The following is a 25,921-nucleotide window of genomic DNA, read 5'->3' as shown; positions in this document are numbered from 1 at the left end:
ACGGACCTAGCGCATCGAAACCAGCGATGGACAGACCTTCAGACGCAACCGACGGCACCTTCTCGACACCCGAGAAGACAATTACACACCCAACACACAACAGCCTGAGAGCAATGAAGATGATCAGGTCACTGGACAAGGGGAACAGGAACCTCACCATGGTTCTGTGTGTGAACCAAATTACTCTGAGCCTCGTCTCCACACGAGGTTTCGCCGTGTCATTAAGCCAAGGCAAGTCCTTGACTTATAATTGATTGAAAAGGGTGTAGAGGGATCGCTGCCCTATCAAAAAAGAAAGAAAAAGAAAAATGTTGCATGAAACTAACAAACAAACAAAAAACTTATGTGAAAAACAACTTACCTGTTATGTGAGGTGTACTCCGTTTATGACTGTATCCTGATGTGAAAACAGTTTATTATTTGTTATATCAGCTACTGTTTACTTAAGTTCAGGACGCAGGTGATGTTACAAGACTGTTGGGTTATGTGCCATTTATATATCTGTGCCTTTTGTATATTTGCACACTAGTTTGTTTTTTTTTGGAGGGAGATGTAATGTTTAGGACTGCCGGATAAAGGGGCGATTACTACATTACCCATAATGCACTATGCAGATGTAGCAGTAGTGGTCAAGCTAATGCGATCATGCGGTCTACCACGAATGTGTAACTAGCAGGACAAAATTAAACGAGCAGAAAAATCAAACTCCCAGACAACTGAGTGTACCTGGCATTATTCTTTATTAGGCAGACAGTCACAACATGGTTAATGTTAAATAAAAATATACCTTTTATTTGGTGAACCTGCTGAGTGTAACTTCCTCTTTACTTAACATTTTCGGAGCATGTGTATGTTGTAAATATATAACAGTTTGGCGATGAGGATGGGATTTGTTAAGTTGGAAAACAGAGTTTGCATGTTGAGCAACTCTGCTGAGGCAGCAGTAGACTAAGAAAGTGGCGTTCCGTGAATGAAAGGCGTTTCTAACAGAAAATGGTATTCGGGAAGTCAGAAGATTTTCACTTTGAAGAAACTGAAGAAAGTTTTGACTGTTATCGACAGGGACTGGAGCAGTACTTTGCAGCTAATGGCTTGGACCCAAAAGTGGAGAACACCAAGTTGGTGTTTCTCACAGTGGTCGCACAGCTTCCTAATGGATTTGCGTGCGCCAGATGAGCCCTCAAAACCAACATCATCACCGAAAGATGCAAGTTTCACAGAAGGAATCAACTCGAAGGGGAGTCAATAAGTGAGTACATTGCAAGTTTGAGAAAGTTAGCTGCCACGTGCAAGTTTGGGGCCTTTTTAGAGGGGGCACTGCATGATAGAGTTGTCTGTGGAATTCGGCACGCGGAGCTAAGAGACCGTTTGGGGCTTACATATGAAGTAACAAAGTGCAGTGCTCAGCAGTTCTCACAGAAAACATACAAGGCTAACGTGACTGACAAGAAAGCCAATGCAAAGCACAGAGGTTATGAGAAAGCCTGAAGCTAGTGGGAAGCCGTGTTATAATTGTAACATAGAGGACCACAGACCAGATGAGTGCAGACTCAAGGAAGTGGAGTGCCGCGAGTGTAAGAAAAAAGGGCACATCGCAAAAGCATGCCGTTCACGTAAGGAAGGAGCCAGTGACAAGCCACCAAAATGGGCAAAGCATTTGGAAACTGTACCGAGTAGATGTTGCAACACTCCCCAGCGCAAGACGGACTGTGATTTCAACGCTCCCCGGCGCGAGACGGACCGTGATTTCAATTCTCTCTAGTGTGAGTGAGGTGGACCGTGATTTCAATGCTCCCCAGCGCATGACGATTGCAATGCTCTCCAGCTTCAGACATCGAGTTTGCAACGATCCCTAGTTCCCGTTCGAGAGAAAAGACCATGGTGTGCCATCAAGGTGCATGGCTGATGCTGTGCAGGACATTGACACTGGTGAGACTCTGGGCTGTGGCGGGGCTGAACTTTTTACAATGGAGTTGGGTACAGCTGACATTGTGAAACCGTACTATGTGTATGTCAGGGTAAATGGTACCAGGGCGAAAAAGTAGATTCTGGCGCAGCTGTCTCTGTCAGATCTGAAAGGCTGTATAAGCACAGGTTTAAGTCAATGAAACAGCCCAGCAAAGTGTGTGTTGAAAACGTACAGTCAAGAGTAATTGAAACTGAAAGGCAAATTCGCAGTGAGGGTGAAATGCAAGGAACTCTCTAAAAACCTAGAACTATAAGTAATGGGAGGAAAGGGCCCTGCATTGATGGGTAGAGATGGATCAGCCAGTTAAAGCTTGAATGGTCAAGAGTCAATAGAGTGGCTGCAGAAACAGCGGATGATATGTGTGCTAGATATGCACCCGTGTTCAAACCTGAGCTAGGTAAGCTGAAGGGCATTGAAGCAAAGCTGCATAACTGCAGACGCTGTACCAAGGTTCTGTAAGCCAAGAACTGTACCTTATGCACTGTGAGAAGCAGTCGAGAGAGCTGTCAAAATTAGAAGCAGAGGGAGTAATTTCACCTATTAACTACACCGAATGGAAGGCTCCCATAGTATGCATACCAAAAAAAGATGACAGGGTAAGAATATGTGGCAACTACAAAGTCACCATAAATCCATGGTTGAATGTGGAACAATATCCTTTACCCAGCACCCAAGATCTGTTTGCAAAGTTGTCGGGAGGTCAAAAGTTTACCAAACTAGACTTGTCACAGGCATATCAACAAGTGCAGTTAGAGGAAAGCTCCAAATGCTGCCTGACTGTTAATATGCAAAAAAGGTTGTATCATTACAATTGTTTGCCATATGGTGTCGCTAGCGCACCAGCAATCTTTCAAAAGATAATTGTTCAAGTCTTTCAGGGCATGGATGGTGTCATCTGTTATTTAGATGATATTTTGCTAACTGGGAGGGATACAGAGAGTCACCTATGTAACTTAGAAGAGGTTCTTAGGAGACTAGAAGCCCACAATCTCAGGGTGAAATGGGAAAAGTGTGAATTCATGCAGAGCAGTGCATCATACTTAGGGCATGTCATAGATGCTACAGGCGTCCACCCAATGAAAGAAAAGACAGATGCTACCCAGAAGGCTGCAGTTCCGAAAAATGTAACTGAACTCAGATTGTTCTTAGCTCTGTTAAACTACTTTGAGAAGTTTATGCCTAATCTATCTACATTGATTCAGTCGATTACAGCATTGCTGCACAAAGATGCAATCTGGAAGTGGTCTGAGAAATGTCAAGAGTGCATTTGATAATGCTAAGAAATCCCTCCAGTCCAACAAAGTGGTAGGACATTATCACCCTGAGTTACCCATCATTCTGGCCTGTGATGCATCCCCTTATGGGGTTGGTTCTGCAATTAGCCATAAAATGAAAGATGGAAGCAAGATAATAGTTGCATTCACATCAAGAATGTTGACAAAAACTGAACAAAATTCCTCGCAAATTGGGAAGGAGGCACTTGGTGTGGTATTTGGGGTTATGAAGTTCCATGAATAGCTTTGTGGTAGGAAGTTCCTCTTGTTGACAGACCACAAGCCATTGCTGCAATTTTTAGGGCCAAAAACAGGTGTGCCAATGCTGGCCGCCACTAGAATGTAAAGATGGGCTCTAATTCTAGCAGCATATACATATGAAATCCAATACAAGTGATCTGAACAGCATAGCAATGCTGATGCCTTATTTATTTCTCAATTTCAGAATTGCTTGAGCACCACTGGGGAACGGTTAAGATGAAATCCTTGGCCAGAAGTCTCTTCTGGTAGCCCACTTTAGATGAAAGTATTGAACGTGAAGTGAGTGAGTGTACTTTTTGCCAACAGCAGTGTAGTATGCCTGTTACCACACCAGTACATACATGGAAATGGGCTGGAAGTCCCTGGGGAAGAATACATCTAGATTTTGCTGAAGACAACAAGCAGAAGTTCTTGGTAGTGATGGATGCATATGCTAGATGGCCAGAGATCATTCACATGCACACTACCACCTCAGCTAAAGCAACAGGAGTACTGAGACATTTGTTTGCTGCTTGTGGGCTACCAAAATAAGTATTAACAAACAATGGACCTCAGTTTGTATCACAAGAATTTGGGTCATTTCTAACCAAAATTGGAGTGAAACACGTCAAATCGCCTGCTTACCATCCTGCAAGTAATGGTCTAGCTGAAAGCTTAGTGCAAAATCTCAAGAAATCACTAGCCAAGAATTGAGCCATTGGTAATATAACAATTGGGCACTATGTGGCAAATTTTCTGTTTGGTTACAGAAACACACCCCATACTAAGACAGGAAAGACCCCAGCTGAGCTACTTCTAAGAAGACAGGTGTGAACCAGGTTGTCACTTATCAAACCTCAGGTCTCTCAGCAAATGCAAACTGAAAAGGAACAAAACCTTCCTCATGTCAGGTCTTTCATGATTGACCAACAGGTGTTAGTGAAGAACTACAGGGGAGGGGAGAAATGGTTGAATGGCATAATACGTGAAGTGTTGGCTCCAGTAACTTAGTGTTGAAAGGAAATTGTGTGAAAAGACATGTAAATCAAATGCTGAGTACCAAGAGAAACCAAACTCGGTTTACACAGGGAGAGGACTCTCCTTGTCTAGGAACATGTTCGGACTATGATGAGTGCAGGGCAGACAATGAGTTGGAACAACAGTTTTGTCACATACTGTGGAGGAAAAATCAAGAGCACCGCCACCGCAGGTTACCGCAGGTTGTTAAACTGAACACTTGTCCAGTGAGGAAAAAGACATCCTCCTGAAAGACCGCATCTGTGACTGTGAGATGCAGATGTCTGATTGTAAAAAAAACAAAACATGGAAGTATGGATTTACAGGGAAGGAGTTGTGGTGTTCTCAACACAGCTCCAATCTTGACGAGTGGTTCATGTCCAAACTGTTCATGATTGGTGACCTCGTCATGGACAGGTTGTTATTAGTTATGCTGTTTGCATAAAAGAAAGAGCTTAGGGTGTGGCTCTGGGTTCAGAGACTATGGCCGATGTTAATGTTAAATAAAAACACCTTTTATTTGGTGAACGTACCGAGTGTAACTTCCTCTTTACTTAACATTTTCGGAACACATGTATGGTGTAAATATACAACAGTTATCAATATGGTGTAAAGCAGTGTTTCTCAACCGGGGGTCCGCGGACCCCTAGTGGTCCGTGGTGTAATTGCAAGGGGTCCGTGAAAATAAAATATCTTTAAAAAAAAGATCCTATGACAGTTATAGAAATAGGATTATTTTACTCAAATGTGACTGAGACCTTTATCTATCTAAACTACACTGCTCAAAAAAATAAAGGGAACACCTAAAAACACAATATAGACCTCGATGAATGAAATATTTCAGCTGAAAATCTTTATTTATTAGACAGAGGAATGTGTTTAGAGCAAAATAACCTAAGAATGATCAATGGAAATCAAAATCATTAGCCCATTAAGGTCTGGATTCAGAATCATACTCAAAATCAAAGTGGAAAATGAGAACATAGGCTGATCCAACTTCTGTGAAAATTCTTCAAGACGATTCAAAATGAGGCTCAGTAGTGTGTGTGGCCTCCACGTGCCTGTATGCACTCCCTACAACGTCTGGGCATGGTCCTGGTGAGACGACGGATGATCTCCTGAGGGATCTCCTCCCAGACCTGGATCAGGGCATCGGTCAACTCCTGGACAGTCTGTGGTGCGACATCGCGTTGGCGGATGGTACGAGACATGATGTCCCAGAGGTGCTCGATTGGATTCAGGTCTGGGGAACATGCAGGCCAGTCCATAGCATCAATGCCCTCGACATACAGGAACTGCTGACACACTCTGGCCACATGAGGACGAGCATTGTCATGCATGAGCAGGAACCCAGGGCCCACTGCACCAGCATATGGTCTGACAATGGGTCTGAGGATCTCATCTCGGTACCTAATGGCAGTCATGGTACCTCTGGCTAGCACGTAGAGGTCTGTGCGGCCCTCCAAGGATATGCCTCCCCAGACCATCACTGACCCACCGCCAAACCGGTGATGCTGGAGGATGTTGCAGGCAGCAGAACGTTCTCCACAGCGTCTCCAGACTCTCTCACGTCTGTCACATGTGTTCAGTGTGAACCTGCTCTCATCTGTGAAGAGCACAGGGCGCCAATGGCGAATCTGCCAACCAAGATGTTCTCTGGCAAAGGTCAATCGGGCTGCACGGTGTTGGGCTGTGAGCACAGGCCCCAATTGTGGATGTCGTCCCTCATACCATCCTCATGCATTCTGTTTCTCACTGTTTGAGCAGAAACCTGCACATTAGTGGCCTGTTGAAGGTCGCTTTGTAGGGCTCCGGCAGTGCTCCTCCTGTTCCTCCTTGCACAAAGGACCAGATAGCGGTCCTGCTGCGGGGTTGTTGTCCTCCTGCGGCCCCCTCCACGTCTCCTGGTGTACTGGCCTGTCTCCTGGTACCTCCTCCATGCTCTGGACACTGTGCTGGGAGACACATCAAATCTTCTTGCCACAGCACGCATTGATGTGCCATCCTGGATGAGCTGCACTACCTGAGCAACTTCTGTAGGTTGCAGATACCGCCTCATGCCACCTCTAGTGGTGAGGGCACTAGCAAAATGAAAAACTAACCAAAGATCGGCCAGAAAAGATGAGTACAGGCAAATGGTCTGTGGCCACCACCTGCAAATCCATTCCTTTTATAGGGGTTGTCTTGCAAATTGTCTAATTTCCACCAGGTGGAAATTAGACAATTTACCAACAGGTGAAATTGATTCACAAATCAGTGTTGCTTCCTAACTGGACAGGCTGATATCTCAAAAGTGTGATTGACTTGGAGCTACATTGCATTGCTTATGTGTTCCCTTTATTTTTTTGAGCAGTGTATAAATGGTAACATGACTTTTTTCTCCAATTACATCTGTTTCACAAGTGTAATTTATTGTATTTTAATAAGAGATCTCGCTCCCGTTTGCATTGTTAAAAGTTACTGCATAAAAATTCTGTTGTTACATATATCTGAAAGTTACTGAATACATATTCTGTTTTGTTACATATATCTGAAAGTTACTGCATAAGAATTCTGTTTTGTTAACTATATCTAAGTTACAACTGAAAGCTCTTATTTTTGCCCCAAAGAGTGAATAAATGCTATAATGCAATTTAAAATGCAGTTTCTACTGTTTCTATCAAATTGCAACCCCCCTCCCCCAAGATCAGGTGGAGGGGTCCTCAGGGTAGATCAAAAATACGCAGGGGGTCCAGGACCCCAAAAAGGTTGAGAACCACTGGTGTAAAGCATGTGCAACGTGTGCATGAAAATGATATCTCAATGCAATTTTGTTAACAGGCCTCTATCACTTTTTGCAAGCATTGTTTTTAGTGTGAAACCTATCTGAAACATATCTTTCTTACATGATCATGAAATTAGATAAGAAGGGGGTAGAGCTACAGACATTGGTAATACTATCCTAACCATTTACTACATTGATTTAATTGCCAAATACTTTGATGTGCTATGTCATTGCTGGATTGCTAAATAGCCTGAGGTGTTGCAATCAGGCTGCAGTTGCAGTTTGCAGGTGGACGTAGGTTTGAATTTCACAACTAAAAACAAATTTTGGGCAGCATGGCATGCAGCTATGAGGATTATCCATCCTTTATGTGAAAGATCTATGATCAAGTGCTGGCTAAAGATGGTTTGCTGTAAATAGTAGTTTTATATAAATATCTCCTGATGTTTTGTTTTTTGTTTTTGCACTAGAATTATACTGTTAAAGAGTGAAGTAAGAGCAGATGCTGCTAGCAAAGCTTCCTCATTTCCTATTTTTAACAGTATTTTTCATATTTTCTTCCCATAGTTGAGAGTACTGCTCTAAATCCACTGATAATTGGTCAGATCACTAAGTTGGTGAGAAGAGAAAATGCGAAGGGAGCCCTGTCATGTGAAAAGTTAAGGATTTTTTTGGTTGGTAGTCTTTTGCCACCAATGTGGGCTACAACCTTTGTTCTGCTCTAAATTCCAGTTTCATACCCCCAAATTGTATAGTGTATGTTATATATGCATATGCATGAGTGTGTGTTAGTGTGTGTGTGTGTTAGTGTATATGAGTGGTTGTGGGTCTAAACAGCCAAGTGTATAGCATGTGATAGGAGTGTAGAAGTGGTCTGGAATTAAGTGATAGGTGCCTAATTGCACATTCTTAACCTGAGCCAAACCAGGCCATGCTATTAAGTTTGACTGACTGACTATATATCATGAGAGAGCCTGGACCACAGCTTTTTTTTTTTACATATATATACATTTAAAAAAATAAATTAAAATGGAGCTACCAGGAACAAGGAAAAGAGGAAAACCAAAGAGGAGGTTTTTGGATGAGGTGAGGAAACACATGAAGGTGGCTGGTGGGACAGAGGGAGATTCCGAGGACAGGAAGAGATAGAAACAGATGATCCGCTGTGGCGACCCCTAACGGGAGCAGCCGAAAGTAGTAGTAGTTTAAAAAAAAATAAAAACGTGCTCAGAGGAATATCCCTGATGCCGATCTGCAGAGATATAGCGCCACCATCTGGTTGAGATTGGTTAGTAACCGTGTTGGCCAGTAAAATACTTTCTTCTCGGACCTAAAAGTTTTATTGCCATCTACCGACAACTAAGCAGTTTTGAATGCTTCAGTTTTTGGGCTGTTCTTCAGAATTGACCTGAAGCACTGTTTGTACATGATCAAAATCCTGGTCCACAAACCTACCTCCTTCAGACAAAGGCCGGTGCACAGCTATACATTCATTTTTTTATCTTTTATTTTTATATATGATTTTGGTGTTGCATTTTACAATCACTGGAATGAGGGTCATTATTTTGTTCTGATCTATATGCCTGGTATAGATAATATACATACCAGAAAGAAAATTCCATCGAGCAACCCAGTAGATTTGGCTAGAAATACTGACCATGTTTGATTTTGATATAGAGATGGACCAGGGCACAAAAAGAGGCCCAAGCAAATATGTTTCACAAAAGAAAACAGATATTTGATTTATGTAAGGAGGGAGGTGGCCCAAGAGTTCCACCATAGATAAAACATACTGTCTTTGAGATCAGGTTCTTAAATGGAAATGCTGACACACATTGATTCTCTTTGTGGAGATTGATGAGAACAAGAAGGGGGGGGAAACCATCATTGTATAAACAGTAGTTTGGAAAACAGCCACCCAGTTGTTTTGCTTTGGGTTTTGTATGTGACTGCTGTATCCCCAGTGCTCCTGCATACCATTCCATGTAGAGGGGTGGCAGCTTCTGATTACTTTGCCAGGATAAGTCTGTGCTTCCTATTGGGGATAGGAATTTAATTAATCAGCTGCATGGTAGTTTCATATATTTCATATGTAACAAAGAGTACAACTCCAGCAATATCTGTGTATGTGCAGAAAAAGTACTTGAAATTCACCAGCAGGGTGGATAAATAAACTAACACTGGCAAAACAAGCTTATATTCAAATGTGATTTTAAGTCATATTGACCATGTTAAAATGTCTCGTGTCTATATAGAATAAAAGGTATTTTTGGGCTGAATCTATTGTCTTTGTTTTATCAAAGGTATTTTAAGTGACATCCAGGACCTTGTGAACGTGCACACAACATTGGAGATGGACCCTGAGGCTGAAGACCCAGAGAATAATGGTCACATAGTCACTTGGTTGGGCTCAGATAGTTCCCAGGAACTTTACATGTCAGACTCCTGCAATGAAGATATTGTGTCTGATGCTGACCCCTGCTCAGACACACGGCTTACTCATACTCCAAACACTGATGCAGAGCTCTCAGAAAGCCCTCCGTCACAAGAACTGGAGTCCCTATGTAGGCAAAAGTCGCTCCCTGAGATAAGTGGAAGTCAGGAGAATGTTTTGAACCAGGAAATTAATAGCCAAAAGGTTTGCAAATCCAAAAGGTGTACCACAGAGTCTCCTCAGATCAACACCTCACATTCTTATGCAGGTCAGGTATCACGGACGCAGTCTGCCTCGCCTGCCTCCTCCTCCTCCTCTTTTGGCTGTGGGGATATGACCCTGGCCTTGATCCTGACCCCAGAACCACAGGGTGACACAAGGAGTCAAAGCTCAGGGAATAGGAAGGTTGAATCTTCAGAGGAAGGAGGGAGCAGTGAAGCACCTCCTGCTCCTGTCTTCTTTGGAATTTCAGCTGAGGGTGCTGAGCAGGCAGAGAGGTGCAACTCTGAGTCTGACACAGATCTTTGCAGACCCGACAGGCGCAGGGCAAAGCATACACGTAAGTAGATAGCCTCAACTCTCGTTCATTAGGTTACAAATTTGCATAAGTAGCCAGTTGTGCAAACTATACAGCATGCAGTGAAATCTAGTCTCATAATTCAGTTATTTATTTATTCATAGATTGGGTATGTAACATGTAGGAGTTGGGTCAAATGCTGTGTTTTGGGCACAAAATAATGAATAACACTTAATATCTGATGTCTTTTGTGTTACTGAAAATGTAAAAGCTGTCAGATATTGTTGATACTATATGAACAAAAGCAACTTCATTGCAGCAATAAATGATTTCTTCAAAGTACCATGGGTACCAAGTTATTTGCATGCCACATTATGCGGCTATTTGAAGTTGACTTAAACGGTGAATACCCCCATGGGCTTTGATAGTCAGAGCAGGATAAGAATAAAATATGACCATGCCCATGATGAGGTTGCCAGAAACACATTTGACAGACACCAGCATATGTCACCCTGGCTGGTCACCCGATCCCTTTTCCAATCGTGAGACTTGTCTGCAATGGAAAGTTAGTCCCTCGTTTGCTTCATGGACCCTCTTACATAGCTATAAGCGAATATGGTCCTTTTATTAGTGCGCTTGCCTCAGCAAGAACACTTTGATTTCGTCTTACTTCTTAGAGTGCTACAAGAACTCATCAAGAACATAATGACAATAATAATAATGTTATGGTAACAACAATAATGATAATAATAATGTCATCAGATCTTATACATATGTTACACTGATCACTGGAGCTAATTTAATCTTGCCTTGACAGTAACTAATATTTCTAATGATTGCTCAGCATCTGTTCTATTATTGTGATAAACTTTTGCCATTTTGTGTTGCATCACTTATCTTTCACAGTGTATCTGGAAAAAAAAGCCTGCCATGAAAGAAAAATTTATCAAATAATGCCAAATAGTTAAACTGTACTCAAGCAAGTTTAAGAAAACCATATAGCAATGCTTTTTCTCCAAATCCTTCTTTCCTTCTCCCTCCCTCTCTATCTCACTCTCTCTCTTTCTCTCCACCCCCCCCCCCCCACACCTTCAGGACTCAGCCACGTTGAGAGTCAGTCAGAGAAACACGTCAAGGAGACCAAATCTAAATGTAAGCGCATTGCTCGGCTTCTAACCGATGCGCCAAACCCTCAAAATAAGGGAGCCTTACTGTTTAAGAGACGACGTCAGAGGGTTGAGAAGTACACACTTGTGAGCTACGGGACTGGTGTGAATGAACTTGATAACGAAGGCCAAATTGAGGAAGAAACTGAAGAAGCCAGCTCAATTGGTTTTAACTTTGAGGCAACAAGTGATTCTGAGCCAGAGGAGAACGTCTTCTATTGGCGAGAGGAACATTTTGATTTGAATTGGGAGAATCTTCGAGAAATGGAGGCACTACCAGAAACCAAAGGAAAGGGTGTTGCGATGTTTGCCCAACGTCGCCAGCGGATGGATGAGCTCGCAGTAGAGCAAGAAGAATTGAGGCGTAAAAGCTTACTAGTGGAAGCCATTACAGAGCCTGAACAAACACAGATACAAAATATCTATGACATAGAGAAATCATATGCGCAATCTTCTCATCAGGCAAATCAAAAACACATGGATATAGGGCTAAACCAGAACTTACAGTACCAAGAAAACACTCAACAGATGAACCATCTCTCTCCTATTCCAAGACCCTTGGTGCCAAACAGAACAGCTAAGCCCTTCCTAGGATTTCAAGATAGCACACCTGCTCCCATGTCACCTGATGTTATTGCCCCAGTGGCAAAGAGGCATGACCTGAAATTCAAAGTACCTGTACCTATTAATACTAACCCAAAGGTATGGTCTCCAAGTGGTGACATAATTGCCTCAAGAGATGAACGAATATCTGTGCCGGCTATCAAGACAGGTATTTTACCAGAGTCAAAACGGAGAGGCTCTAATAAACAGTCATCAATGTCAGATCAAGCATCGGATCATTACCTACAATCCAAGGTGGAAAGGAGGTCCTATATTGAATCCGAGGAAGACTTTTTTAGTCTGGGGGCTGAGGCTTGTAACTTCATGCAACCCCGATCAGTGAAACTCAAGAATCCCCCACCAGTTGCCCCAAAGCCTTCAATCAACCCAAACTGCCCACCTTGGTTAAGGAGGAGTCCTTCTCATGATCTTATTAACCCACCAAGAAGTCCGGTTTCACCATCTATGCTTGTTCCTATGGGGTCTCATACTCAGCATTACTCAGAACAGCAAGACTGTTCGCAGGCCCAACAGATGGCCAACCCATGGGCACCGGGTAAAACTCTAGCACAACTTCAAATACTCACTAATACCTGGACCCCAGTCAACACCTCTCAGTCACCTGTGAGTATCAAGGCCCGCAGTCCAACCCACAGTTCATCTCACACACCCTCATTCTCAGGGAAAAAGTCATCAAGTGTTGCCAACTCTGTTTTGTCTTGCCCAACTCAAGTAACAAACTCATTAAAAGCTGCATCTGCTTATCCAAGGGGTCGGGCCTCAGACAGAAGTGGTAATAGTGCTTCTGATGGCCCAACTCTGATGGGAAAAGGTGCAGAGCTTTTTGCCAAGAGGCAATCACGTATGCAGAAGTTTGTGGTGGATGGTGAAAAAGTGCAAGCTAAAAAAACAAGATCCCCCTCCCCTACCCCTTCACTCCCTAACTCTTGGAGATATTCCTCCAACATCCGTGCCCCACCTCCGTTATCATACAATCCCCTCCTTGCACCTTTCTACCCTCCATCAGCAGCTAAGCAACCTGTTTCCACAAGCCCCAAAATCCAAGCAAAGACCAAAGGCAAGCCTAAAGCACCCCCAAAGCACCTCAATACCTTAGATGTGATGAAACATCAGCCTTATCAGTTGGACTCTTCACTCTTCAGATATGAGGCGGTCACTGAGGTCAAAAGCCCAAGCCCCAAAACATCTCCAGCACCAATCTCCAAGTTTAAACCAACTTCTAAACGTAGCTCTGCCCCTTCTCACTCCTCCTATAATACCTTTGACCATACTAATCAGAGCAAGTCAAAAGCCACTGCTAAGTCAACTGGAGCGGTAAGTCCTGAACATCCCTCTATCTGCCACCACACAAGATCAGCTGAGCTTCTTGACAAGCCGCTTGACGCGCAACTGGATGAGAAGCCCATTGTCACATCTGCTGGCCATCACATAACCAATAAGCAGGCACCAAGCATCCAGCCCACAAGCACTCCCCACCAGCCATCTCGTGATGACAGCTTAGTGCTTTTCTCCCCTGCATCCCTTATTGCTAGAGGCGTACGCCAAATGGCTCCTCGGCCAACATTTTCTGCTAAAAAACCAGTGCTATCAGGCAAACAGTGGAGGTCTGTTGTTATGCAACAGTAGTTTTAACCTATGAACCTTCAATAGCAGTTTTAACCTATGATGATTTGTCTTGATATAGCAAAATACAGCTATGATTAAAAAATTTTTTTAAATCCTGCACCTGGATAAGCATGCATCTAGAACCCGAAAGGTTGGTCTTTACAGTTGAATACATTTTTGCATTCGCAAAATGTAGGTCACTGTGTAGGGAGAAGACAATATCCAGCTGCCAAAAATGTTATCCGTAGAAAGTGATATGCACAATTGGAGACAGAATGTGCTGCACGAAAGCTTCCTTCAGATATTAAAAATGTGGTGATATGAGATAGTATGAATAAACAAGAGTGGAATAACTCAGCCCTTCTTATCATCCTCCTAAAATGAGGGAGGTGCATGAGAGCTGACCAAAAGAAACAAGACTAGCATAACGTTTAGCATTCTCAGGAAGTGCTGCTACTGAGTAAATTTTATTCAAAGTATTGAATAAATATGTCTGTCTCAAAAGCCCTTTTCAGCTGGGATCTCAACAGAGGTTTTTTTTTAACTAATGTGCATTGATATTTATGACATTTAAAACAGTCACAATGGACCTAAAATAATAGCGAAAATAATATGATACCTAGGTTCATAAGATATTGATACCTGCATACAAAAAATTATGAACTCAAATTTAAGTCAGCAAAAAAAGCCTACTGTATTAATGTAACAGAATACCCACAGTTTAACCAACAATCATAATTATATTGTTATATAATCAGTGTGATTGGGGAGATAAATTGACTTTTTGTGGATGCATATGATTTGCATTTCCTTCAGTCTCATTCCAAACTTTGATGGTGTCAAAATAGCTGAAAGAATAAGTTCTTTGTGATCACTATCCCTCATGACTTTAAATGATTTCGTTTCCTTCTTCTTCTTCAATGGGAATTTAAAAAAAAGAGTTACGTATGGCCAGTCACTTAACTGTCAGAGAGACTGACAAACATCTTAAATCCTAATCCTTAATATCAAACATCAGCAACAATATAAGGAAGAGTTAGTATTTTGAAAATAGCACATCAAAATGCTACCAAGTAAAACAATTCTTATTTTGTTCCGTTTGTCTCTTTGTCTGTCTTTCTGATATTTCATTGCACTTGTACACTGCATAATCACGCTATTAAAGATCTTCTTCAGTCTTATTTGTGTACTCTTCTTGTTTCACAAACTGTTGCAGCCTTCTGTTGATTGCCTTGTTTTTTCAAATCACTCTCTCCTATTCCTTCCTTTGTCTTTCTCACTGCCTCAAAATCATGCAAATGGTATGCAAAATGTGCTCATAATATTTTCTATGCATATGACAGTGAAATCCTACATGCAGCCCCTGAATAGCTATCAATATTGACTTTATAAAAAAACAGTGAAAATTACCCACTGTCACTGCCCGGGCTGTCTTCATCGCTCAAACCAAGTAAGCTTATGAGTGTTCTTTTTTTCTCTCTCGTTTGTTTGTTTTACCACTGCAGATCCAACACATCTGTTTGAGCATGAAATGTGATGTCTGGAACTATAAAAAAATAAAATTGCAATAGGTTATGTCTTTTAAATTTGTAATGGTGCTTCTGCTCCCCTCTGCACAAAGATGCAGCTATACAATTGGGGGGGGGGGACAAAAAAACTTGCATATATAGTTCCAAACAAACATTTGTGACATTCTGATGTCTTTAATTCATTAACACTTATTTCACCTGTCTTAAATCGTGAGCAGCAGGTAAGTTCTGATATACTCTTTAGTTAGCTTTACAAAGTGGTGGTGGCAATGTCATAAATGCTGGTTCAGGATGTCGTTAATGAGAAATTATCAAAGTATTAATGTCATTCAGACCCTTTCAGTAGGATTCTCTGGGAGCAAGTATGTGCATAACTGTTTGGTTTACACATCTTTAGTTGTATGGTATTAAAATGTGTTTTTACCATTAAGGATATCATGATGAATAAACACCTCTTGTTGCTCTTTTTGTTGTTGACCAAGCTTCCATGAACCAGAGGATGGCAGCAAAAGTCTGCAATGCTGGAGTCATGTCAATCATTCATCACCATGCTTTTCTTTCAGGGACTTGGCAGAAGCTATTCCCTAAGCTTGCCGAGGCGGTTTAACTCTGTGCCCTCTCAGAAATGCCAGTCACCTGTAGGCACACCTGAATTCCAGCCAATGTCTGTATCGGCACAGCGACAAACATCCTGGCAAGAAAAGACCTTCAAGCCCCCTTCACCGTGGGTGGCAGCATCCAAAAGCCCCATTGGTTCAGTGGATGAGGCCTTTGCTTTCCAAAGCTTCCCGTCATCTGTTGCAGCTAATGTCAAAGCTGCGGGTCAGCGAAGATCTCTACCAGAGCCTCCAGCTGAATGGAAGTGCCGGGTGTCTCTTGATGCTCCAGATGTGAGCAAGGGGCTGTATCATCCAGTCCCGGCTTTCCGAGCACTTTCTTTGAGCAGGACTTTATCAGCAGAGAAGCCAGTTTTCTATGGGCCTCCCTTTAGACCAGCTCAGCCTCTGAGGTCTGGTGGTAGAGCCTTTATTGGATATATGGGACAACGCCCAACAAATTACTCTCCCTTGCTTAGCACAGCCCAGAGAAGTTAATACCAACCTGATTCAAATAAGCATAATGAGAGAAATATATGTTCAAATAAATGCAAAAGCAATACCATAGTATGCACATCTTTCATCCTAAATCGATGATGCATGTTATAGGTCAAAATTATCCCACAGGATTGTCAACCCAGAGACATTTTGACCATATATTTATTTTCTTGAGGAGAATTATGTCTTTCAGGATGGCAATTTTCTTATTATCAGTTTACACTGGGTCACTTACTAGCTTGAAGAGGAAAACATGCTTTTACCTGTCATGAGTTATTATTTATGTATAGCACGCTTTAAACACTTTTTTCAAAGCACATAAAATATAAAACACTGATTCATAAAATGTAGTGATAGTTTTTGATTGATTGATTGATTGAGTGATTGTAAAGTAAATTGCCCTGAAATGGATCACTAAAATCTTGTACCAAAAACAAATTCCACCGGCCTTGGTCATGTGGCTAATAAAACAATCTAATCTATTCTAATCTAATTATAAGGCAATTAAATAAAATTTAATATTACTAATTACTCCCTATAGTTGCTGATCAAGTCTTACTACTTAAAGCTGTTGCCTTCAGTTTTGAGATTCCTGGTAGGATGCAAAATGAGCCCACACCTTTAATTAGATAAAGTAATTTAGATTTATGATTAAGACCATTTAGTATTGATAAGGTATGTAAGATTTATTATGTATAAATAACAAATCTTCATCATATCATACAGTTTTCGATTCTTAACAAAAGCAGTGATGCAAAGTAATGTGTCATCTAGAAAGGAATTAAGCCACGCAAAATGTACATTAATGTAAAGTGAAGCAAATGTTGAAAGGAGACGTGAAGTGAAATGTTCGGTGATCCGATTTTTAACAAGATGGAGTGGTTTGCTCAATGAAAACGCCGGTTAAATTGAATGTTTGCAAGGGGCGTGGCACCAAGAAGTAATGCATATTCAAAAGTGCTGTGTGAATTTGCTAGGTTTTTTTTTCAAGTTTTCCACTGCCACACACTGTTGTGACCACTTCTGTAACCACTTTTTAAGTTGAGGTTTTGTATTTTGTGTGGGTTATGTAATTTTCATGCAGCAATGGCCACCACTATGCATCTACCTAACATGTCTCTGTCATCTTTAAATGCCACAGCGGTGTTCGCTTGCCACAGCGTTCTGAGGAAACCATGTAAAGCTAAATGCTAGTATTTTTACTGAAATACCAGTTTATCTCAAATATGGAAATTATAGATTGTTCCTCACACCCTCTGGGAAGCTGGCAGCTTGTGGTAAAAACTGGGATTTCTATGATAGTGCAACTTCTGATCACTGTATTTTACTTGCCCTCCATTGCTAAGAGAATTAACCTTTTGGGTGTGCATCTTTTGAATCTTTCCATCACCAGTGATAACGTTTGTGGCTTTGCAGTGTTAAGAGTATTTTCACACCACTTGATCTTTTTTTTTTTGGATGTTACTGTCAGTTTTTTTTAGCAACGTTGGCATTCCCATTTTTCAGAAAGTAATTGCCTATTTCTGCAAATGGTCTGGCCATATAGATTTGGTTCTTTAATGAAACATTAGCGTTTGTACCTTCCAAAAAGCAGAGTTCAATAAAATGAAATGAAAATGCTTTAAGTGCTATCTTATTTTGAATGTTATTTCTTGACAAAATCCACTTGGACAAGACTCAGAAGGGAGAAACTGTGGACACTGCGTAATACAATAGTTTTATTTCACATGCTAGCTCTATTTCAAATACAATGTGGATATTGGCAGCCACAACAATATAATTCCTGTTCTTAAGAATGATATAAGGAGGTGGAAACAGACAAAAACATTTATAATTAATAGCTATATTACATACACTAAAAAATGTATGTAGATTTTACAGTGAAAAACCATCAAACCATGACAGTCGAAGACCGTAAACTCTAAATAGGTCGAATACAGTTTCTGTCTCAGTGAGACACCATCAGCTAAAACAATATTTTTTACATCTCTTTTCTGGAAAAAAACACTTAACCGTTAAATATCCTTGCATTGTTTATATAATGGAAATTAACTGTAATATATTCTGTTGGTGGCCTGTCCAGGGTGTCTCCCCACCTGCTGCCCAATGACTGCTACTATAGGCTCCAGCATCCCGTGACCCAACTGGAACAAGCAGCGTGGGTAATGGATGGATATACTGTTTTTAACATAAAAACAACTACGATCCTTTCACCATAATGGTAGAAAAAGTTCTACCATAGTTATTACAGTAAAGTTCTGGCAACGACAGCTGCCAGTTTTTTATCATAAAAACGAGTTTTTTTACAGTGTAATATCAGAGACATAGCTATATTACCCCCCATATACATTTCTATGTCACATAGAGGAGAGTCACAGTGTGTCTTAAGCTAACAAAAGGTCCGGCTGTAGGACCAATCAGCTGATCATTTGAGAAGACGCCGTGTGAAGAGTCTTTTTCTAGACTACGTCATCTCAAGGCTGGACTGCCACTGCCCATTAACCCCTCTTCATCAGGTTACATCACCCTTAGCCATGTGTCAACAGTCACTTTATGGTAACACAACACAGCAAAAGAAAGACAACACAAGTTTCATGCCCGCAACTTGATCCCTCAACCGAGTCTCTCATTGAAAGAGACGGTGCTTCCATACTTTGAACCCCGTAGAGGTTAACGCTGAGGCATGTCCTCTTCAAAAAAAAAAAAGATTCAACAAGAAGACAGAGGAGCAGGTGCCCGAAAGAAGAGCCCTTGTCATTGGCCCTGGCTGTCGTCCTCTCTTCCTCACTGTTAACTATCCCCACCCCATGGCATTTGTGAGCGGTTTGAGTGTTTGGGAGGTTAAATTTAGCCTATTGATGTAAGCGGCATTCCACTGACAACAGACACAGAGACCCCCTCACAGTTTGGCTTTAGTGTCCAGAAGTGTGAGGATCAGGGAAGATCAGTCTAGAAAAGAGTAAAAACCTGAGCCACCTCGCCTCCCCTCAGGGATACAGGTTGCATACGAGGGACATCATCACAGGTATGGCCCAGCCCTGCCAGTGTATGTGTTTGTAATTTTGAGGCAAAAGTAAAACAAATCAGTCTTATGTCGGAATAATCAAACATTCATCTATCTGTCTGTGTTTTCAAAGTACTGCTACTTCTACTGTTCATTCTGTATGGATTATAGGAATTCATTTTTATTTTTGACACGATATGTTTGATACCCGCATAGACACTTGCAATGGTAATTAAGAGGAAAAATTATAAGAAACTGTATTTTATAATCCTGATATTGTGTTGTTTGAATTTTCATAATTATAGTTTGATAAATTTTTGTTATTTCCACTGAACATGTTTTTTTTATCTCCACTATGCACTGTTGAAAGGTCATTAAGTGGAAACCGCTGATTAAGTACATGAGCCATTGTAACTTCAGGACAGGGATGCGTTAACAATAAAGATAAAATGATTTAGTCTGGTATGGAAATAATGATTTTTGTGACTTTATCAAAATAAGTTGGAGTTCATGTTGGATGAAATATGCTGGATTTTTTTTTAAGAACAGCACATGTAACCTGAACCTCATATAGATGATTTATTGTATTTTATAGCTTATGGATGTATTAAGAGAAATCCCTGTTAATGTAGGAGTTCGCATGCTGTAAGTTATTCCAATCATAGCCAAATTTTGTAGGTTTGTAGATTTAGGATTTATTTATAACCCATCCCTGGTTATAGCATCCACAGTGATCCATTATAGGATGAAAAGCTGAAACACAGCAGATGTGATTTAAGGCTAACTTCCCACTCGTGTCCCATGCAAACATATAATGTCTGTGCCACTTTTCTCCCCCTGAAATGGAAAACCGGCTTTGTAGACCCAGAGTCTGTTTTAATTATTTTGTTTACTTTATGCTGATTGAAATGATTACATTATATCTCTATCCAAAGAAAATCGGTTTATCCTGGGCATCCTCCCGTCATCTCAGTGTGAAGTGTTTATTGGTATTATATCATAGAACTGGCTGTGGAGGATGGTGTTGAATGTCCACTTCCCCTCACCAGACTGCTCCAATTTAGAGACAGCGGCTTTTAAATTAAGGCAAAATCTTAACAAGGATAATCAAAGGTTAACATTGTATAACATTTTAAATTATATTCATATATACTATTTATAATATTTGCAAAAATATTCAAATAAATAAATAAATAGTAATATTTGCAAAAGAACAAAACAACCACAACTGGCAGTTTTAAAAGAAATTACAAGCTGGCTGAGAAATTTAAAAAATTTACACTGACATTAAACAAACTGTATGAAATGCGGATCCTCGACACATGCTTATTACATTTTACTGACTGACACTTTATTCCAGTGTGTCAACCTATGGGGTAGTATTGCAATGATTTACCAATGGATTCATAGTGCCTGGAATAGAAATTCCTCACGTTTAACTGGGCAGAGCAACTACATCCTATTGTATGTCTTTTATGTGTTTCCAGTACACCAGGGCTCTGCCACCCTTCCTAAAGCCACAATGTCACAATTTTGTACAATGCCAACTGCAGAGAGGAAGAAGCGTGCAGCAGCTATTTGCCAAGAGGTTCATGGTACCAATGGTATGATCTTTAGCCAGACTTCAACTTTGGAGGAGAACACATTGCCACTGGGGGATGTTCATTTTGATCTGAGTATAAAATGTCAGGGCTCCTCTCTGGCACTTGTCATAAATAAGCCAAAGGCTTGACTTACTACCGCTGGTGTCTAATCCTTTGTCGTTGTCCTTTTCAAAACGCTATTTCTGGGCGGGTGGACTGGAGAGGGGAGGGCAGGAGTGTGTGCCAACTGTGTAGCTGTTTTGATATTGTGAAGGTCTGTGGCAGCTGGGGCACATTCTGTCTAGGGTTGTTCCTGTGGAAGAAGCCTTGTGTTCATTCAATAAGGAGGCCCCACGTGCAACAATAACTCATTTTCCATAAGAGGACTTAGCACAAAAAAAATTTAAGTGTGCATTTAAGGGAGATTTTGGTAGATGATCTAAAAAAAATTCATTGGATATTTTGACTGAGGTGGCTCAGCTGATAAGCACCATGACTGTATTCAGGGTAATTTTCTGTAGATATGAAAACATTTTCATTCGCCAAAAGTTGCTCGAACACTGTGTGAAATGCTTCTGTTTCAGAGTGTTTGGGATTTTATATGATATTCCACACTGTGATCATGGCAAGCAAATGTTTCGTCTGAAAATTGGGTCTTTCATTTGAGAAAATTCACCTTGGCTAACTGTTAGCTCACCGTTGATATCATCATATATGTAATATGAAACTATACTGAACAGATGATTGTCAAGCCACATCCAAATGCAGAAACCTGTATTCACTTTCTTTCTTATTTTTGCTGCCTGCAAGGGGACGACATGGATCTTGGGAAAAAGCTCAGTACACCAAAAGATATCATGTTGGAGGAGTTGTCATTGCTGTCCAACAGAGGTTCACGTCTATTCAAAATGCGCCAGAGGAGATCCGAGAAATACACTTTTGAAAGTATCCAAAATGAGGCAAATGCACAGCTAAATGTAAGTCAGATTTTGTCAACTTCGCCATATGCAATAACACAACAATGGTTATCTTTACATGCATCAGCTTTGATTTGCTGCCTGTTGCTGTCATTTGGGTTTGATGGGATTCGACTTGCACTTTATTTAATGGCATTCATAATGAACAATTCATATGAATTAAGTCAAAAAATAAGTATATGTAATATTAGAAAATACTCTCCAAAAAAGTGTGACATGACAGGAAAATAAATAGACATTCCTGGGGGGGTCTTTCCCTATTTTGCTTTTTTTTTTCGTTTTTGTTTTCTTCCTATTTTGCTTTTGACTCAGTTTCATGTGTGGCTGCCTAAACACTTTGCTGAGGAGTTTGTCCTTTGCTTATCAGCGCTTGTTGATCTGAATGTCTGTCTCCACGTATGCATGTAAATGTGTGCACCATCGCACATTTGTATGTGTACATGCAGAATTCAATAAACAAATTCAATGAATGGAAAGAATGAAATATGAAAAGAAAATGCCAGTAAGGGGAGTTTGCATCTTTCTCTTTTCCAGAGTGATCTTTTAACTGAGAATGCTGAAACTATTGAAGTTAAAGAAGATGGGAACACCCCTAATCACCAAAACATCGATCCAGGTAGTTAAGACAGTGTTCCTCAGCCAGTACAGGTTTGATATAACATGCCTCATCACCTTCAACAACATAGCAGGATAACTCCACCATATTCATGGATCAGTCGCAGTTGTCTTTGATGCATGCTCAATAAGCCAGGTAAGAACATCAAAGAAGGTTGAATCAGTTCATGTGGATAAATGAAACATATCTGTCAATAAATGTTGTATCCAGATGAACTGATTCAACCCTCTTTGAGCAGTCACAATTGTAAATCTTAAACTCATAAACTCGACCATTTGTGGCATACACAGCCCTCATATCACCCACATTCTCTTCTTCTCATTTAGAATTGTTGCATACATTTTCCCAACAATAGAAACATGTTTAACTTTTCTTCCAACATTGGTGGGCAAGTGTGCTACCATCCAGAAAAAACTTTACTATTCAGCACAGTGACTGCAAAAAACAAATAAAAGAATAATAATAATAACATAAAGTTGTCCTGATCTCTGCAAGCGAGAGACGGTCTGAGATCAACATTTGACCTGATGTCCCTGGGCTGTCATATCTTTTATCCAACACAATGTTAGGGTTCGGGATAAGGTTTCTGCTGCCGTCCAGGCACTGGAAGAAAGCATGGGCAAATGCCCATATGTTAACATGACCTGGGGTTAGGGTTAGTCCAAGGACAACATATGAAATGCTCATCTGAGAACATCTCACTTGCAGAAATCAGGAGGTGCATGACATGATACTATCATATCCATAAAACCAAGCATCATAAATTCATGATAGCTGTTCTGGTAGTTGAGGCAAAGTTAGCATTATGTGAATCATTATTCTGGCCACTGAGTAAAGATATATTTCTATTATTGATAGTAGAAGTCTGCTTTTTTCAGAAATCTGTGTCCCTCAATAATGCAGTGCTGTTGATGGCATTTCAAAGAGTCTCATTCACTTGACAGGTGATACACATTTATTATCATACCACAAAGAGGTAAACTGTTAAATAGTCAATTGAGATCCAGCCAACCTTAAGGAATGATTTGATCTCTTGTGGTGTCCTGTCATGTCACAGCAACCCAGTGAAGTGTGTTTTGGCACATTTAAGGATGCGTGCACACTTGGAGCATGCACTATTTTAAGACTTCAGATAGCAATGATGGGCAATTCAGCCTGTCCGTGTTAAGTGGTCTCTGGTCACTGTCCCAGTTCATACCCTAATACCCCTCTTCCTCAAACCCCAGTGCTCACACTCTCCAAAAGTTAAAAATTTGCTCAACAGCCTCACAAATATCAAGTCTGATATAATCTCTGATTATGCTGTTTTCTAAATGTAAATATTATTGTCTTACTTTGGCTTTTTGTGTGCGTATGATTGTTTGGGGCTAGATATGCACGATACGACGGCTGAAAAGTTCGATGCTACAGCTTTGTCAAAGTCCTATCACTCCCCGTGGGAGCAGGCTATCATCAACGATCCTGCCCTTGCTGAAACTCTTAAACTTGGAATGCCTGCCCCTGAATCAAGACCCGAACTTCCTGACTACAAATGCTTTAACCGGTGAGTCAGTGCTGTTTAATTTTATTTTTTCCTTTGACCTACAGAAACAAAATGTCATCAGCAGGAAGTGCTGAAACATGTAGCATTTACACGGTTCCTCCGAATTGCAGGGTTGCCACCCCATTTGGTGGCTTCGACAAAGCTCCCAGAGGAATCACATTCAAACTCCCCGAGGTGGACCTGAACCCCCTGAGGTACCCAGAACTGCAGGAGCCAGGCACAAAGCGGCCCACCTTCAACAGGACAGCCCAGGGATGGATGTCTGATGGCAGGCCTCTTAGCTTACCCATAATTGTTCTGGAGCCCATGATGGTCCCTGAGTCTGATGACCTCTAGATGAGCCTTGTGTTATCTGGCATCATAACTTTGGTTGCAACCTTTTGGTCTAAGCCCTGTAACCAAAATGTGCAGTAACAGTCATAGAGTAGCCCTGCTTTAATTCTTTCTTGACTGCATTATTCATGTTTGAATGGCAGGACAAAAAAAAACATTAACCAAGAATTAGGGGTTCATTATATTGGATCTGCAACTTGAAACAACCTCTTTTAATCTGTGATGGGATTGTAAGTAATCACATAGATCTTTATTGATTTTTCATATACAATGAACGACAATCAATTGCTGGCTTTTAAGCTTAAGTTTGGGGTTTCCTGGACATGTGATGAACTTAAACATTACTTGCACATGAATAAAAGTATGCTAAGAACATCATGTAAATAGCCAAAAAGGTATCTGTACTACATTAAGGCAAAAGGCTGTACTAAAATACCTAAGGGTACTGAAAATGTTGGCTTTTTGCTTTAAGAAATGTGAAAACAAGCTGATCGATATGTAAATAAATGATATGAGACTTTCTATGATGCCATAAAAGAACAAGCTGCAAACAAGTAAATTGGTAAGTTGTATTGATATCCGCAAAGATGATATTATTGAAAAGGCAAAAATTGGGGATTCTAATCAGTTCTAAATACAGATTTTGAATGTGATAAAATGAAATGTTTAATTAAGATGATTAATTTCCTTTGAAAAAAAAAATTCAAAGGAAAAATCCTTACAAAGAACTGACTTTTCGTATAACAGCTGTTATGACAGCGGACAGGCCCGCCCACAGAAATGGCTGGGCCCCTGAAAAGGTTCATGAATGCCCCCCCCCCCAAAAAAAAAACCAAAAACCAAAACAAAAAAACGCATGTGTGCTTTCTCTCTCTCTCTTTCCTGCTAAACACATACATGTGTACTGAGAGAGACTTGCTCAGTAATGGGGGCTACATAGGCATAGGCATGCAAACACACACACAGACACACACAGACACACACACACACACACACACACACACACCATAATAGAACTCTTTTACACACTTAAACACACCAAGCTCAATAAAGATCTGCTACACTTACGCCACACATTTCTTAGTAGAAAATGCAATTTCTTATCTTATGGCTTCATGTTTGCCTCGCATACAGCCATTTTCCTTGTCTTACTGGATGCAAAGTCCCTTATAATGTCTTTAAAGTCCATATGTTTAGCCAGTTCACACTCAATGGCAAGTGTTGCCATTATCATTGCTTACATTTAGAATGAACATGATTATTGCTGGCCTCCATGCCCCCCCCCCCCAGCGGCAGGGCCTCAGAACCCCCCCCCCTCTTATGAGTGGCCCTGACAGCGGAAGGCGTATAATGTATTTCCCACTATATATACATACTCCATCGAGGACTCATGGCATTGTAAAGCATTATTAAAGGACAAGATGTCTATTCTACAGTGTCAAAAATAGAATTTAAACATCCCAGAATTAGTTTAGCCAGAAAGCATCATCCTGCATTCTTGAGAAAACAACAGTCTTCACTGCTTCCTAATTTATGAAGAAAATAATAAATCATGACAAATGTATCACTTAAAAGTAGACTGAGATTTTATATAAAAGAAATATTTGACTGTATGAAAATACTATTTATATG

General features: G+C 40.8%; 2 protein-coding genes across 3 annotated transcripts; both read left to right on the top strand.

Annotated features, from left to right (window-relative positions):
- Positions 1-113: 113 nt before the first annotated feature.
- synpo2b (synaptopodin 2b) lies at positions 114-17,844 on the top strand. The gene is made up of 4 exons (XM_056280476.1): positions 114-231; positions 9,568-10,257; positions 11,311-13,319; positions 15,703-17,844. The coding sequence occupies exons 1-4, from the start codon at positions 114-116 to the stop codon at positions 16,231-16,233; spliced, it is 3,348 nt and encodes a 1,115-aa protein (XP_056136451.1). The 3' UTR covers positions 16,234-17,844.
- Positions 17,845-19,153: 1,309 nt separating this feature from the next.
- Positions 19,154-24,838, top strand: myoz2b (myozenin 2b). 2 transcript variants are annotated; one of them, XM_056280605.1, is made up of 6 exons: positions 19,171-19,258; positions 20,725-20,841; positions 21,631-21,797; positions 22,332-22,413; positions 23,785-23,956; positions 24,067-24,838. In XM_056280605.1, the coding sequence occupies exons 2-6, from the start codon at positions 20,760-20,762 to the stop codon at positions 24,290-24,292; spliced, it is 729 nt and encodes a 242-aa protein (XP_056136580.1). In that variant the 5' UTR covers positions 19,171-19,258; positions 20,725-20,759; the 3' UTR covers positions 24,293-24,838. The 2 variants fall into 2 exon arrangements, with proteins under 2 accessions (XP_056136581.1, XP_056136580.1); XM_056280606.1 differs by lacking the exon at positions 20,725-20,841 and having other exon boundaries at positions 19,154-19,258.
- The last annotated feature ends 1,083 nt before the right edge of the window (positions 24,839-25,921 follow it).

This window comes from Lampris incognitus, chromosome 5, assembly GCF_029633865.1.
Source record: "Lampris incognitus isolate fLamInc1 chromosome 5, fLamInc1.hap2, whole genome shotgun sequence".
Classification (NCBI taxonomy): domain Eukaryota; kingdom Metazoa; phylum Chordata; class Actinopteri; order Lampriformes; family Lampridae; genus Lampris; species Lampris incognitus.
The sequence above is the reverse complement of the archived record's forward strand: the minus strand, read 5'-3'. Positions and strand labels throughout refer to the sequence as shown.

What these genes read in the sequence shown, in the direction of transcription:
- synpo2b (XM_056280476.1), top strand. Translation starts at nt 114, where the DNA reads ATGAAGATGATCAGGTCACTGGACAAGGGGAACAGGAACCTCACCATG. An exon ending in GCGCAGGGCAAAGCATACAC is followed by an intron (nt 10,258 to 11,310) that starts GTAAGTAGATAG and finishes CCACACCTTCAG; the next exon opens with GACTCAGCCACGTTGAGAGT. An exon ending in CTGCTAAGTCAACTGGAGCG is followed by an intron (nt 13,320 to 15,702) that starts GTAAGTCCTGAA and finishes CTTTTCTTTCAG; the next exon opens with GGACTTGGCAGAAGCTATTC.
- myoz2b (XM_056280605.1), top strand. Translation starts at nt 20,760, where the DNA reads ATGTCACAATTTTGTACAATGCCAACTGCAGAGAGGAAGAAGCGTGCA. An exon ending in TCACCAAAACATCGATCCAG is followed by an intron (nt 22,414 to 23,784) that starts GTAGTTAAGACA and finishes GTTTGGGGCTAG; the next exon opens with ATATGCACGATACGACGGCT. An exon ending in GACTACAAATGCTTTAACCG is followed by an intron (nt 23,957 to 24,066) that starts GTGAGTCAGTGC and finishes TCCGAATTGCAG; the next exon opens with GGTTGCCACCCCATTTGGTG.